The following is a 16,472-nucleotide window of genomic DNA, read 5'->3' as shown; positions in this document are numbered from 1 at the left end:
TGACGCCACACCCACCTCAGTTATTATTAATTAATCTACAATCTGCTGATGGGTCTGAGTGGAAACAAACACACAGGTCACAACATACATGTCCAGTTTATTGAACACAAACACTAATGCTGACCCTTTGGCCCCTAACAATGACCTCATCCTGACCCCACCCCCTCCATTTTCCCTGTACAGTCCCACCTGTGCAGCTCATTACAGTCTGCTCCTGTTTCCACTGTGGGCCGAGCAGCAGTCAGAGCACAGAATCACATCACACAGAAAAACACGCAGATGAAGTAAACAGTCTGTGCTGTGAGGGGCGTGTCTGCGGCAAGGGCTCAAATGTGATTGGTCCCTCAGCCAGATGACGGACATCTCCCTGATCCATGATTGGACCAGAGTCTGAGTTACTGACGTGCAGCACATTTGTTCTCCTCGGACGCCGACAGGAACTCCACTCCTGCCTCCGTCACACAGAAGGAGCTGCTCCAGGAGACCTTGACCCTCGAAGAGAAGGTGGTGCAGTGGACGGTGAAGATCTGCTGTCTCCTCTGCTCCTGGTCGTGTCCTCCTTCGGCAGCCATGTTGTTTCCTGGCTCCTGCCTGGAGCACAGCAGCCGGTGGGTCACCAGCCTCTGCCAGGAGCGGCAGAGGTACGACCGCTCGGAGTCTGAGGAGGAGGAGGGGACGCCGGGCCTCCTGATGGCGTGACAGGTGGCGAAGACAGTAATTCTGTAATCCCTGTGGAGTAGGAGGAGTCAAAAATCAGAAAATTAGTGAGCCACAGTCCAGAACAGAACCACCACAGGCTCCACTCAGGTATTTGACCCAGCAAAACACGAACAAACCAACATTTTACACAAACACTCATCAGAGCGTGAGCGATTGACCAGCCAACACCCTGACCTACGGTGCTGACACTGCAGTTTGACCACCAGGGGGCACTCTGCACATGTGTTTGTACCTGAAAGAGAAAAGCTGCGCACATGACCGTGATCATATCAGAGCTCAGCGGAAGCCTTCAGAGTGGTGGTGATGTCACGCAGCGCACTGTAACGCATGACCTGCGAGCAGCCTGAATCAGTCTAACTCCACCCACCTGAGCAGGCGTCCCAGCAGCTCCGCACACCTACTGAGCTTCTCCTCCTGTTTGGTGTAGCTGGCCCCACCCTCGCAGCGATCCACCCAATAAAACGCGGAAATGCTGTCTATGAGGATGAGCGCCAGGGCGGGCCGTGATGACAAGGTGGTCTCCAGGAAGTGGAGGGTGAGGAGGAGCTGTGAGGAGGAGTAGCAGTGAACAAACAGGAGGCGGGACAGACATGAGCGGAGCGCCGCCTCGTCTGCTCCGGCCAACAGCGCTAAGGACCCGGAGAGAAAGGGTTAGTGTGTAACTTCCTGTTTGTTTGTGTGTGTGTGTGTGTGCATGCGTGTGCATATACCTGCGCTCAGTTTGCTGTCCAGGATGCTGACCAGGTGTAACATGTCTAGGCTGTAGTCGGTGTCCACAAACACCACATCCACCTCCAGACCCCCAGCTGCCTCCGGCAGCACGCAGCGGCACAGCAGGTGATACAACAGCTCCGTCTTACCTGAGCAACACACACACACACAGTTTACATCCAGGTTAAAGGTGGAGGCACTTCCTGCATCGTGAACTCACCTGTGCCCTCCAGCCCAAACAGCTCCACCACCGCACCTGAGAGCAAGAAACAACACATACAGTGAGACAGTCACCTGACTGACAGCATGTGTCAGCTGTGAGTGGGTGGGCGTGGCCAGTCACCTTGGTCGGGTCCTCGGTCTTCCGGAAACAGACGAGGCTCAATATCCTTAAGGCAGCGCCGTGCCTCCAGACGAGCTAACAGCTGACAAGACGCACACACCGTTACACTCTGCTCCAGGATATACACTCTGCCATATTACACTCTGCTCCAGGATATACACTCTGCTCCAGGATATACACTCTGCCATATTACACTCTGCTCCAGGATATACACTCTGCCATATTACACTCTGCTCCAGGATATACACTCTGCCATATGACACACTGCTCCAGGATATACACTCTGCTCCAGGATATACACTCTGCCATATTACACTCTGCTCCAGGATATACACTCTGCTCCAGGATATACACTCTGCCATATTAAACTCTGCTCCAGGATATACACTCTGCTCCAGGATATACACTCTGCCATATTAAACTCTGCTCCAGGATATACACTCTGCTCCAGGATATACACTCTGCTCCAGGATATACACTCTGCCATATTACACTCTGCTCCAGGATATACACTCTGCCATATGACACACTGCTCCAGGATATACACTGTACAGATCATTACACACTGCTGCAGCACGTAGACTGTACCACACTACAAACTAAACACGTGTTTTGAGTTTCCGGCAGCATCTCCAGCTGTGCAGAGCTCTGCTCAGTGAAGGTCACAGCAACACACCTGTACCAAACTCGAACAGGTAACTGTCTGTTTTCTTCCTACATCGCTTGTAAGCAGACACACACCCTCTGACAGTTACCGTCACGCGGTGCTAACAGCGCTCTCATCTCGCTAACAGCGCGGTCACGTGACACACAGGCAAACACGGGCTTCGGTTTCTCACCTGAGCGCCGCTCTCGCTCATCTCAGCAGAGCTCCTTCTCCTTCGGGACCCGCCACGGCTGTTTTGAACTGACTTCCGGTTTCCGCCATATTGCGACCGCCACAGCAACCGGAAACACGTGATCTCCACAGTAGCCGGAAACACGTAACTTCAGTTAAATCGACTTTGACAGGGAAAACTAAATTGTGTTTTTGTTACTATTGATGCTGCTGAAAAATAAATTTGGTTCTAAGTGTTTTAACACTCTGGGTTTATTTAAAAAAATCACCATCCCTTCAGCTCGTTTGTGGCCAAAAGTGTCCATGTGTTAGATTAGATTAGATTAGATTAGATTAGATTAGATAGAACTTTATTAATCCCTCGGGTGGGTTCCTCTGGGAAATTCGATTTCCAAAAAAGCACAGCACCGACAGAAGTTACAGAGTTATACACACACACATATATATATATAAATACAGAGACAATATAAATAAAATATACGAAGGGGATAAATAGAATAAATAGGAATAAAAATAAAAATACAAGTGAATTGCACATTTCAAGTATTGAAAGTTATGTTTTGTCAACGCGAGAGTTGAGCCTCGGGTGTGAAATGTATGGTTTTCAGGGTTTTCCTCGGTTTCCCTGGGTGTCTTCCCGTGTTGTAGTTGTGTCTTATTTTGAAAGGATTATTTACGCGTTACCATAGCGCCCAGAGAGCATTAAGGGGCAGAGAGGAGGATGTTACTCTCAATGTTGTTGGCGCATTTCAAGAGGACACTGCTAATAAAATTACACAGCTGAATTCGCGTTTATTATATTTACAAAATACCACAGTTTTTGTAAATATAACTTCGCGGATTTCACCTACCGCGGGTTATTTTTAGAACGTAACTCCTGCGATAAACGAGGGACCACTATATTATTAATAGTAGAGTCTGGGACATTTAATTGATTAACATCAACATTATTGAGCACTATTATTTTTGTTCAAGGAGAGCAAAAACTATAAAACTCTCTCACCTTGTTCGTTGCCAAAAATGGCAACTTTTGTGTGTTTTTTTTTTTTACAAAATGCTGTAAAATGTATATTTATTAAAACATTGATCTACTTTTACCGACTTGACTCTTTAAATTAGCTCCAGTCCTTTTCTTCAAAAAACCAAAATTTTATCTATATTCTTTTTTTTTTTTACACTTTAAATGCCAGTTAGGTCATATATTACCAGTAACTTTTCAGATAAAACAGTAATAAAGTCCTAATGGTTTCATAAATCTTCGTATTTATTTATTTTTTTTTCATATAAGCATCGGGGACAAAGCTGTCTTGCAATTGTTGAGGTCACTATAGTGTGGGCCCTTTTTCTTCCAGGATCACTCTTCATTTGTAGGTTTAGAGGTCTCCTACTACTGTGAAGTGATTTTCATGGGACAAAGGCTTGTATTCCAAGATCTGGGAGATTGTAGAGATGAGCAGTGATGCCCTTCTTACCATCTTTCCAGAAAAATAAGTGATCTAGAAGCTGTTAGGCTGACTTACAGCAGCAGCACTTTCTGCACCTGCATAAACTCCAGGACACATTTACTAACAGTTTTTGTTGCTGTATGTGCTGCAGCTTTGATTTTTTTTACTATAATCATATTTTACTCTACAAGAGTCAAAGTGTTTTTAGCAGGTGCTTCAAAGCAAAGTTTGACTGTGACACTCAAAGCTCAACAGTCTGTATCAACAAAAATTCACCTGTGTGAAGCTAACGGCAGCATGTGAGTGATCACTGAGGCGCCAAATGGGGCTGAACTAGTGAGGAAGACGAGAGGTCAGAGGTCACGTTACTGAGGCGGGCAGTCAGAGGTCAGTGACACTAACAGATGAGGCGAGCTAGCAGTGAAAGTGGAGGAGACTCCTGAACAGCAGCATCAGTCTAGTTTATAATCACAGACACAAAGGTGTTACCAGGGAGGCTGCTGATTGGACAATCGTGCCTTGCCTGTTATGTGCTGTGTTAGATGATAAACAGCTCTGTTCTTGTGTTTTTCTCAGTGAGGCCGAGTTTACCTGCACCACACCTGTCCTGCAGTCTGGTGTCCTCCAGTGGTCCTGAGTGCGAGGATGAGGATTGGTCGTCATGGTGACACTTTAAGCTATATAATCTGAAAACTGATTCTTATTTAAACTCATCACACAGTGACGATGATGATGATGGAGGACTCTGCAGGGAGGACTTTCTCTGTCAGGACTGGAACTACTGCTAAATACACTCGAATACTTCGGTTTGATTGTAGCATTTGTGATATTTGTACTACGCAGTGATGGCTCCAGGCTCACCTGCAGTACCTGTGACGTCCACCAGGGGGTCATGGCCCACATTGATTTAGATTACTCAGAGCCTGACGCGACCATATAAGGATATCCCCTCTCTGACATCATGCAGTTCCATGGGCGGTGCAGCCTGACCTTTGACCTCATTAGAAACCATGAACAGCAGGACAGAAAAAAGGAGCAGGACATTATTTCATTTTATTGTTCAAAAACAGTGTGACACACACACACACACACACCTAAAATCACTGAAACCAGACTTCATAGAAAAAATTAAAACAAACATGTTTAACAAGAACGTAATCAGCCAATCAGAGGAGGCGCTGCATTGTGACAGAGCAGGGGGAGATGGTCACCTGACAATCCTGCAAGTCTCTGTGAACCAGGTAAGTCTGCCTGTGCACACCTGTCTGTCTGTCTGTGGCAAAGGTAGCCTCAAACCTATCAATCATCTGTGAAGCCCCGCCCCCAGCCTTAGTGAGACCACCAGCCTTCATTCTTCCTCTCCTTTGTGTGGGTTTGGTTGCTGCACTCTGATGGGCTTTTCTAAGACCATGTGACAACTCCTCTGACTCCAGTAGGTATCTGATTGGTGGGCCAACTCTCCTCCTTCGCTGCCGCTGAGGCTCCTCCCCATTCTCGTTCTTACCCTGGGTTCCTTCTTTCCATTTGCCATCAGAAGCTCGAGCACTGCTCATGGCCATCCCAACTCTGTTGCCTTGGGAACTGTCTATGATGCTGCGGTGCTGATTGCAATGATGCAGGAACAGTCTGCTGGCACGGCTGAACTTCCTGTTGCAGATGTGACAGCCGAACGGGCGCTTCGGTCTGTGGAAGACAGACGTCTGCAGAGGAGAAAGGTCACGATTAACTGAAGGCTTTCAGGGAGTTTTTAGACTTCCTGATAATAATGAATTACAGTCGTCCAGCCTGGAAGTAATAAATGCATGAACTAGTTTTTCAGCGTCACTCTGAGACAGGATATTTCTAACTTTAGAGATGTTGCACAAATGGAAGAAAGCAGTCTTACATATTTGTTTAATATGTGCGTTGAAGGACATGTCCTGGTCAAAAATGACTCCAAGGTTCCTCACAGTGTTACTGGAGGCCAAGGTAATGCCATCCAGAGTAAGGATCTGGTTAGATACCATATTTCTAAGCTTTTCAGGGCCGAGTACAATAACCTCAGTTTGATCTGAATTAAGAAGCAGAAAGTTAGCGGCCATCCAGGTCTTTATGTCTTTAAGACATTCCTGCAGTTTAACTCATTGGTGTGTGTTATCTGGCTTCATGGACAGATAGAGCTGGGTGTCATCTGCATAGCAGTGAAAATGTATGCTATGTCTTCTGATGATGCTGCCTAAGGGAAGCATGTATAATGTAAACAGAATTGGTCCTAGCACTGAACCCTGTGGAACTCCATAATTAACCTCAGTGTGTGAAGAGGACTCTCCATTTACATGCACAAACTGGAGCCTATTAGATAGATATGATACAAACCACTGCAGTGCAGTACCTGTAATACCTACAGCATGTTCTAATCGCTCTAATAGGATATTATGGTCGACAGTATCGAACGCTGCACTGAGGTCTAGCAGGACAAGCACAGAGATGAGTCCACTGTCAGAGGCCATAAGAAGATCATTTGTAACCTTCACTAAAGCTGTTTCTGTGCTGTGATGAGCTCTGAAACCTGACTGAAACTCTTCAAATAAGCCACTCCTCTGCAGAGGTCCTTCTACCGTGCCACTATCGAGAGTGTGCTGGTGCACGCCATCCCTGTGTGGTACGCTGGTTGCACAACAGCTGACAAGAAGAGACTACAGAGGGTCATCAGAACTCCCTGGACTTAATTGCCAGCTCAAGATGTCTCTCCAGAGCCAGGGCAATTATAAAGGACCACCTCCATCCTAACCACCACCTCTTCAACATCCTGCCCTCTGGAAAAAGGCTCAGATCCATCAGGTGCAAAACCAACAGACTAAAGAACAGCTTCTTCCCGTGGGCTGTCAGAACTCTTAATGCAAACTAGTGTGTAAAGACTTCCCCAACACATCCACCCTGACACTGCTGTTGATCATCTATGTGCAATATCTCAGTCTTTCCATGTTCTGTGCAATTATTTTGGTCCCAGTCTGTTTCAATGTTTCCTCCACATACACCATGTATATAGTTCCACTCACATATGTATACATATACACTGTTTTTTATTTTATTCTATTGATTTATCCATCCATCCATCCATCCATCCATCCATTCGCTTCCGCTTATCCTTTTCAGGGTCGCGGGGGGCGCTGGAGCCTATCCCAGCTATTGATTTAATTATTTATTTATTTTCCGCCTTCGTTGTATATTGGTTTCTCTTCTTTTTACTTTAGCACCTTTGTGATCCAGCTACCCAATTTCGCTGTGCAAGAAACTGCACAATGACAATAGAAAGTCTCTAAAAGTCTAAGATGATCTGTTAGCTGTTTGACAACTACTCTTTCAAGGATGTTTGATATAAAGGAAGGTTGGAGATTGGCCAATAATTAGCTAAGACTGCTGGGTCTAGAGATGATTTTTGAGTAAAGGTTTAACTACAGCCAGCTTGAAGGCCTGTGGTACATAGCCGATCATTAGAGATGGGTTCAATCTTTAATATGGTCGACCTAAGAACTTAATGGCAGGTGCTGTTAGCTGCCTCCTGATTGATCAGTTAACTGTGGCTACCAACCTTTTTTGGGCTCCGTCTGCTGTGTGTGGGTTTGTTTTCTGTGTCCTGATTGGCTGTTCTTTGACCCCGTGACAGCTCCTCTGACTCCAGCAGGTACCTGATTGGTGGGCCGACCATCGTCCTTCTCAGCCTCTGAGGCTCCTCCTTCTTCTCATCTCCCTTTCTTCTGCCCTTTTCAACCACGTGACTTATGTCTTTAACTTTAGCGTCAAGCCTGTCAATCATCTCTGAAGCCCCGCCCCCAGGCTCACAGAGGCCAACAGCATCTGATCTTTCTCTCCTTCTTGTGAGCTTGGTAACTGCCTCCTGATCAGTGTGATTGGCTGTTCCAGAATCATGTGACGTTTCCTCCAACTCTAGAAGGCATCTGATTGGTGGACTGACCATCTTTCCTGGTCTCTGAGGCTCCTCCTCTTCCTGTCTTCCTCCCGTTGAGACCATGTGACCTGTGTCTTTATCTCCAATGTCAGAACAGTCAGTCATCTTTGAAGCCCCGCCTCCAACAGAGTCTTTTGATCTTCCTCTCCTCCTTGTGTGTTTGTTAGCTGCCTTCTGATTGGTCTGATTGGCTGTTCCAGAACCCCGTGTTGTCTCCTCTGACTCCAGCAGGTACCTGATTGGTGGGCCAACCATCGTCCTCCTCGGCCTTTGAGGCTCCTCCTCCTTCTCCACACAGACTTGTTGCACCTCCCTTTCTTCTTTTTCTTCCTCCTCCGCTCTGCTCCTCTTTGTCCCCCTCCATCCATTCCCACTCCTGTTCAGGGTCCAGTAGTTGACCAACCAGCTGGGACGTGTTCTCGCACGGTTTATGCCTCTTGACCAAAAAGGAGCCTTGGTGGGTGCTGTGAGGAGGGGCTTCCTGGGCCTCTGAGGCTCCTCCTCCTTGTCATCCTGGGTGGTCTGTTTTTGTGGTTTGTTTTTAGGAGCTTGGGCGTTGCTCAGGGCCGCCCCACATCCGTTGCTGTAGAGACCACCTATATTGCTGTGGTGCTGATCGCATTGGTGCAGGAACAGCCCGCTGGCACAGCTGAACTTCCTGTTGCAGAGGTGACAGCCGAAAGGTTGCTTTGGTCTGTGGACGGACGGGTGGAGGGCAGACGCCTGCAGGGGGGAAAGGTCAGACAAAGGTCAGGTGAGCGTTGGGTTAATTACAGCTAACTAAAGACAAAAGGGGCAGAAAAGTCTGGTTAAAAGTCGGGAAAGAAGAAGCCCATCCATTAGGGGTGGGCTTTGATTATCAATTTATCGTTTAAAATCGATTCTAGCTTGGATAAATTTATTTTGCCCGGAATGCCAGAATCTCAGGTTAAATGAGAGCAGGATTCTGTACAAAGATGGAAACACAAAACACAAAGAATTCACTCTGATTTTTGCTGTTTTGCTTCCACCACGATAAAAATCACACTTCATGCACAGCTCTCTCTCTCTGTACTTCAAGAACAGTTTCCCGTCTAAAAATCTGTTTTCTGCATTATTCGCTTGCTTGTTACGCACAACTCTACCGTTATTTACAGGCTGTTGGCCGCTGTTTTTGTCCTTTTACTTACTTCTGAGAAGAAAGCCTCATTTCTGCTGTTCAATACTGAGCAAATTTAAACTTTTTAAAATGATGCAAATTGCAAAACTCTCAGCTGTGCCTGTAATCAAACCTCTGTAAACTTTGCTCTGCTTCACTTCAGCAGCATCAGGTCATGTTCATGTGTTGATTCATGGTTTTCTTTCGTTTTTGATCTACTGCAGAATATTTTTAAGGTCATCTGTTAAAATCCAGGCCAGGAAAGTCGCCTTCATGTTTTTCTGTGTTTTATCCTCAGTTACTTTGACACAAAGCCCTCTGCTGTGATGCTCACACCTTTGATAAAGTCCCGCAAGTATCAGCTTTCTTTTTATAGATATAAAAATATGGAAATGTACTGATGCATGACCTGAATTATAATATTTCTGACTGTCTCAGGCTAAATTTACCCGATTCAAATCGAATCGTGGATCGAATTGATTCGGGACCTCATGAATCGAAATCGAATCGATTCTAGAGATCAGTGACGATACCCAGCCCTAATTTCCATGGTTACCTACTCGGAACCACTCGCCATGACTGGTTTTCCACTACAATCTGGTAAGTACTTAATGTACGTGGTCATTGTTATAGCAATTAATGTGCAACACCAATAAAGGTGGACGTCGAGGCGCGATGGACCCGCTGCTTGGTCTGTGGCGTCAGACTCGGGAACACGGCATTGCTTTTGTAGCCATTTCTGTCGCTACCCAACTTCAAAAATGGCGCTTTTCATTTTTGTGAATGAGACGCCATCACGACTCATCGAGGGAAGCCACTGACTGGCCAATCGGGGGCACATTTTCATATTTGCTCGAATTTCCTGGAACGCCGGCCGAACATCACCTGGTACCAGGAACTACGAACTAATAGGAAACCTGAAAACCGCGGCAAGTCGATCCGAGTAGGTAGAAAAAGAGGCTGTAGTAACAGGTAAAGTTCAAGTAAAGGTCAGAAGACATGGGCTTGTGTTCTGCATCCTGATTGGATGATTGTAAAATATCTGTTATCACCTCTGACTCTAGAAGGCATCTGATTGGTGGACTAACCGTCTTTCCTGGTCTCTGAAGCTCCTCCTCTTCCTTTCTTCCTCCCGTTGAGACCATGTGACCTGTGTCTTTATCTCCAATGTCAGAACAGTCAGTCATCTTTGAAGCCCCGCCTCCAACAGAATCTTTTGATCTTCCTCTCCTCCTTGTGTGTTTGTTAGCTGCCTTCTGATTGGTCTGATTGGCTGTTCCAGAACCCCGTGTTGTCTCCTCTGACTCCAGCAGGTACCTGATTGGTGGGCCAACCATCGTCCTCCTCGGCCTTTGAGGCTCCTCCTCCTTCTCCACACAGACTTGTTGCGCCTCCCTTTCTTCGTCGTCGTCCTCCACTCTGCTCCTCTTTGTCCCCCTCCTTCCATTCCCACTCCTGTTCAGGGTCCAGTAGTCGACCAACCAGCTGGGACGTGTTCTCGCACGGTTTATGTCTCTTGACCAATAAGGAGCCTCGGTGGGTGCTGTGAGGAGGAGCTTCCTGGGCCTTTGAGGCTCCTCCCCTTCCTTTCTTCCTCCCGTTGACACCATGTGATCCGTTACTTTATCTTCAGTATCAGAACAGTCAGTCATCTTTGAAGCCCTGCCCCCAGCCTCACTGAAATCAAAAACATTTTTTAGTCTTCGCCTGCGCTGTGTGGGTTTGTTTTCTGCATCGTGATTGGAGGTTCTGACACCACCTGTTTCCTCTGACTCCAGCAGGTACCTCATTGGTCGGCCAACCATCGTCCTCTTTGTCCTGTGAGGCTCCTCCTCTCCTTCCTCTCTTCCTCCTGTTGTGACCATGTGACCTGTGTCTTTAGCATTAGTCTCAGGCCTGTCAATCACCTCTGAAGCCCCGCCCCCAACAGCATCTTTTGATGTTCCTCTCCTTCTTGTGGGTTTGGTAGCTGCCTCCTGATTGGTCTGATTGGCTGTTCCAGAACCATGTGACACTTCCTCCGACTCCAGTAGGTACCTGATTGGTTGGCAGACTGTCCTCCTCTGCCTCTGAGGCTCCTCCCTCTCCTCTGCATCACCCTGCGCGTGATTGGTTTGTTCTTGCTGTTGGTCAGCAGCAGCTTGTGCGCAGCTAGAAGCCGGTCTGTGGACGGAAAGGTGGAGATCCAGAGACGCCTGGCTGGTGACGTTCAGACCACACACCTGGAGACAGGTAAAGTCGAAGGTCAAAGGTCAGAGAAACAAAGGTGATGTGACGTTCAAGTGAAGGACTGACCTGGCAGAGCTTCCACCATCTCTCTGCTCCTCCGTCTGTTGAGGACTCCACCGTGCTGCTGTCATCCAGCTCCTTCTGCTCCTTCCTCGGCCTCCCCATCTTTCTCCTCCGCACATCTCTGCTCGCTCTGCTGTGATTGGCTGCTGTTGGCCCATGTGACTGCTGCTCAGACTCCAGCAGGTATCTGACTGTCGGGCCAACCATCCTCCTCGGTCTCCGACCCTCCTCAGTCTTCATTATGACAGATTTGACTCCTCCCCTTTCTTTCATGGTCTCCTCCCCTCCTCTCTCCTCCTCCTCCTGCCCCTCGTTCTCCTTCCTCTCCTGGATCCTGGTTGTTTGTTCCTCTCCTCGCTTGCTGGTGTGGGACTCCTCATCCTTCTTCAGAAGCTTAATCTTTAGTCTCCTCCTCTTCCCGGCCGCATTTCCTGCGATGTGATTGGTCGATTTGTCAGCCAGTGATGACTTTTGTCTTTCACCACCATCAGGCCACCTCCCCCCCACCATCTTCTTCTTTTCTTTAAATGCCACATTCTCAGAGCAGAGTCTCTCCTCTGCAGGAGAAGAGTAAAGGAAGTTAATGTTCAAATACTGATTAATACAAAGAACCGATCACTAATCAATAACCCAGATACTGACTGATGCAGAGAGTCAATCTCCTGTGAGAGGAGGCTGAAGGATGAAAGGTTGGGAGGTCAAGAACACATGAGCAGATTAAAGGCTTCCTGCTCTGAGTGGACTCGATCTTCAAACATCTCATTTAACCTGACACTTACAAAACCTACCCTCAGGTACGTGCACCTCCTGCTCCTCTTCCTGCTCCTCCTCTTCGGCCAGCCCCGGGCTCAGGGGAGCGATGAGTCCAGGAGGAGCAGCCGAGACGTCCGCAGGAGTCGGGGGAGGCAGAACAGAGTGCTCGGAGAACAGAGGCACGCTGGGTAGCAGGGCGGGGCGGTCGGTGCCGCAGCGTGATGCCCGACTCCTGCAGAGCTGCAGCAGAGCGCCCCCTGCTGATTCATCCACCTGGAAGGCGCCACAGTGGCAGGAAACACCTGAGAGGGGAGAGGCGTACGTGTGAGCGCGCTCTGCTTCAAACAGTTAATGGGCGTGTCCAAATTCATGGGCTGCATCCTCCCGAGGACGCATTTGTAGAACGATTACATCACAGCGACGCGCCGAAGGCTGTCCAAATTCGTAGACTCCTCCGAATGTAGCCGACAAATGCGTCCTGCTTTTCCCCGAATTTGAAGGACGGGTCGGGTGTGTCCTTTGTGGCCCACCATATCCCAGAATTCATAGCGCAGCCCAGCCAAACTCCAGTTTCTGGCAATGGCGGCCGCTACTAAGTTTTAATATTACTGTTACTACTCTCTCTGGGTCACAAAATAAACTTTTAACATATTTTCAGGCGAGAATGTAGCTGTGTAAACTTTTAATATCTGCTCGGTTTATCAAGATATCGCATATTTGCAAAAGTGCTTCGATGTTTTCAGAGGCGTCTGCTACCCACCAGCTCGACAGCTCGCCGGGAGCTCGAGGGTTACTGAAGCCGCCGAGAACAGCAAACTCCCAGCACATCATTTTCAGATCACCTCGGTCTTTCGCTGCTCGGGTTAAACGTAATATATAAGTCACTTAGAGAACCTAAAATGTTATTGTTTGGCTTTTTTTCAGTGTTTTATTTGTTTATGAGTAAATCGGTTTGGCTGAGATTAACATTATTAGATTAGATTAGATAAAACTTTATTAATCCCCCGGGTGGGTTCCTCCTTGGTTTTCACACAGCTGAATAAACGTCAAACAGAAAACTGATTAAACAGATGGTCGAGAGTTTACTCCAGTGTCCTGTTATATTTTAGATAGCAAGGAGCAGACGGCCGAGTTTATTAAACTCCACCGAGACAGCGGTGACGCTAATCTGAAGGCTGGACCGTCCAATTTCACGGCCGTTTACTTCCGGCCTACCCGACCTTCTGAAGACCCGGCCCCCATAGACCGTGAAGGCCGGGTCCTCAGGAGGATGCAGCCCATGAATTTGGACACGACTAATAACTCAGAGAGCACCTGGCCATGAAGCGATCAAGGGTCTCAATGTCAGCACTGCAATGAATTCTGGGTAAATTTAGACATCTGTGAGGAAGAAAACAGTGTGTCTGCTCAGGTGTGTTTACTGGGGCAGAAGGTGTTTCTAATCAGCGGGTGTGGGACAGGAACAGGAAGTTCACCATCTTCTCAGCTGTGAAGTGGCTTCAGTACAAAGGCCGTGGACTGTGACTCTACCCGTGACTCCACGTCTGTGGCCGGGTGAGTGAGACGCCCACAGGCTCTAAACCCGAAGATGGCGCTCGGCGACGAGGCAAGCCCCCTTTTACCCACCATTCACAGAGACGAACCTTGAGTCCGTCCGCCGGCTCGAGCCCTCAGAGGAAACCACCCGGAGCGACTTCTGTGTGGACCGGCTCTGCATGGATCTGTGTGGACCGGCTCTGCATGGATCTGTGTGGACCGGCTCTGTGTGGACCGGCTCTGCGTGGCCTCTGGGTGCCACAGGGGACCTGGGCCAATGTCTAGCCTGTGGAATCAGGTTCTTCCTTCCTCAGGTCGAGCCCTTCGTCACACAGTTATTACAGCTGCACTATGGTGCATCGCTATAGCGACCAGCGTAACGGCTTGTGTGTTGGCAGGCTTCCTGTGTTTGAGTCCGTGTAACTATGTGTTTCACATGCAGCTGGTTTGTTTTCAGTGCTGCTTTACAGACACGTTGGACTGGATATGAGTTTGAAGCTCCGTGTTTCAGAGAGCACGGTGATAAATCACGTGTCCCTGAGTCTCACCTAAGTGTCTCCAGCTTAGCTGCTGAGTCAGCAGATCCACCTGGACGGCGGCGTCCCTCCTCTCGGCCGCCTCGCTCTGACAGCCCACCTCCTTCCTCCTCCTCTCCTCCCTCCTGTGTCCTTCAACGATCATCTGGAACACCTGCAGGGGGCGCCACAGAGGACAAACGTTAACATCATACAGGGCATCACACAGCTGGACGTCCAATCAGCCACAGGAGAAAGTTCAAACGAGCTTTGAGCCGACTGCACCACCGAGCATCTGTGGGTGGAGCCACTGTGACATGACCTGCGGCTGATGACATCAGAATATTTACATCAGCGTTTCTCTTCCTTCACAAATAAGTGTCCTGTCAAAGCGCCGGCTGTACCTGTGCAGGTAACAAGGAAGTGATGACACACCTGAGTCTGTGCTGGTTAAGCTGGAGGACACGAGCGGCCTTCCTGCCTCTGCTCAGTACTGTAACTGCAGCTGATTTAAGGTGGAATGACTTCACTCAGCTCAGACGGAAACACAGAAGTGTCCCCATGTCAGCTGAGGTCCTGCTAACACGGTGACATCACTGCAGAGACCGGAGCCGTCCACCAATGACAGCAGCCACAAGGTGGGCCCAAACCCACAGGGAGTCTTGGAGCTCCTGCAGGAGCAGCCTGTGGAGACCAATGACTGTAGAAAACATGGAGGACACGACAGCCCAAAAGTGAAGCCAAAACGTCTCTATCGCCCCCTGGTTTCTGGCTGCAGTATAGGTCATAATTAATTCTCCTCAGATAATTTTTTCCAAAGATTCTTTCTTTTGTCTCCAATGAGTCTCCTCTCCCATAAGTTTGATTCTAATTCCTACCACGGTGATGTTAAATTGGGGTGAAACATCATCATAGCAGCTTTGACTGGCAGCTGCAGTCACGGAGAAACTTGCGTATCTCTGTTCGGGAATAGCAGATAGAGCGTAGGCTCTGAGAGGAGGACCAGCGTTTACGCTACGAAGACACGACCGAGTGTTTTAACCTGACAGCCTGAGGTGTTCTTCAGTAAACTGGACTACCTGACAGAAGGACCCGAGGCCCCGCTGCACTTTTTTTTTTCTTTTCGGTAAGTTAAAAGTGTTTGTCAGCTAATCCGTAACTACCGTCCTTAGCTCGGTCCTGAGACCTAGCTAGCTAAGATGAGGACTCGGCTGTCAGGGTTCGTTTAGCTAATCTGTGCAGATGAATGAATTTACTAAAGAAATCCAGAGAAACGCTCCGGGCTGCTCAGTCACTAATTACTGTTACTGTACTTTTATTACAAGTAGCTATACATATATACATACATATACATATATACATATACATACATATACATATATACAGTGGGGCAAAAAAGTATTTAGTCAGCCACCGATTGTGCAAGTTCCCCCACCTAAAATGATGACAGAGGTCAGTAATTTGCACCAGAGGTACACTTCAACTGTGAGAGACAGAATGTGAAAAAAAAAAAATCCATGAATCCACATGGTAGGATTTGTAAAGAATTTATTCGTAAATCAGGGTGGAAAAAAAAAAAAAAATATATATATATATATATATATATATATATATATATATATATATATATATAAAAAAAAAACACCCAGCACGCCCCTGCGGGCGGTTTATCCTTCAAGCTCGGGTCCTCTACCAGAGGCCTGGGAGCTTGAGGGTCCTGCGCAGTATCTTAGCTGTTCCCAGGACTGCGCTCTTCTGGACAGAGATCTCCGATGTTGTTCCCGGGATCTGCTGGAGCCACTCGCCTAGCTTGGGAGTCACCGCACCTAGTGTTCCGATTACCACGGGGACCACCGTCACCTTCACCCTCCACATCCTCTTGAGCTCTTCTCTGAGCCCTTGGTATTTCTCCAGCTTCTCGTGTTCCTTCTTCCTGATATTGCTGTCATTCGGAACCGCTACATCGATCACAATATATATATATATATATATATATATATATATATATATATATATATATATATATATATATAACTTCTGTCAGTGCTGTGCTTTTGGAAACCGAATTTCCCAGAGGAACCCACCCGAGGGATTAATAAAGTTTTATCTTATCTTATGGATGAGAATGGGGTCTTATTAAAACATGACACGTTTTGTGAGAAATTTGATGTAAGATGTACTGCTAAGAGATATAAATCCCTGATGAAAGCCATCCCAGTCTCTTTGAGATCA

General features: G+C 47.7%; 2 protein-coding genes across 2 annotated transcripts; both read right to left on the bottom strand.

The window, feature by feature from the left end:
* Window positions 1–188: 188 nt before the first annotated feature.
* xrcc2 (X-ray repair complementing 2) lies at window positions 189–2,686 on the bottom strand. Its single transcript, XM_085363192.1, has 6 exons — window positions 2,614–2,686; window positions 1,775–1,856; window positions 1,652–1,687; window positions 1,431–1,580; window positions 1,088–1,349; window positions 189–729 (listed from the first exon to the last, which is right to left on the bottom strand). Exons 1-6 carry the CDS (start codon window positions 2,632–2,634, stop codon window positions 396–398), a joined length of 885 nt encoding a protein of 294 aa, XP_085219318.1. The 5' UTR covers window positions 2,635–2,686; the 3' UTR covers window positions 189–395.
* Window positions 2,687–5,223: 2,537 nt separating this feature from the next.
* On the bottom strand, window positions 5,224–14,406 carry LOC146626057 (uncharacterized). The gene is made up of 6 exons (XM_085363145.1): window positions 14,274–14,406; window positions 12,225–12,491; window positions 11,440–11,993; window positions 10,233–11,366; window positions 7,629–8,729; window positions 5,224–5,757 (listed from the first exon to the last, which is right to left on the bottom strand). Exons 1-6 carry the CDS (start codon window positions 14,404–14,406, stop codon window positions 5,224–5,226), a joined length of 3,723 nt encoding a protein of 1,240 aa, XP_085219271.1.
* Window positions 14,407–16,472: the final 2,066 nt, after the last annotated feature.

Source organism: Diplotaxodon limnothrissa, linkage group LG9 (assembly GCF_057381915.1).
Source record: "Diplotaxodon limnothrissa isolate DT_005_m linkage group LG9, D_limnothrissa_male_GT1.1, whole genome shotgun sequence".
NCBI classification, from domain to species: Eukaryota; Metazoa; Chordata; class Actinopteri; order Cichliformes; family Cichlidae; genus Diplotaxodon; species Diplotaxodon limnothrissa.
Note: the sequence above shows the minus strand (reverse complement) of the source record. Positions and strands in the feature narration are given on the sequence as shown.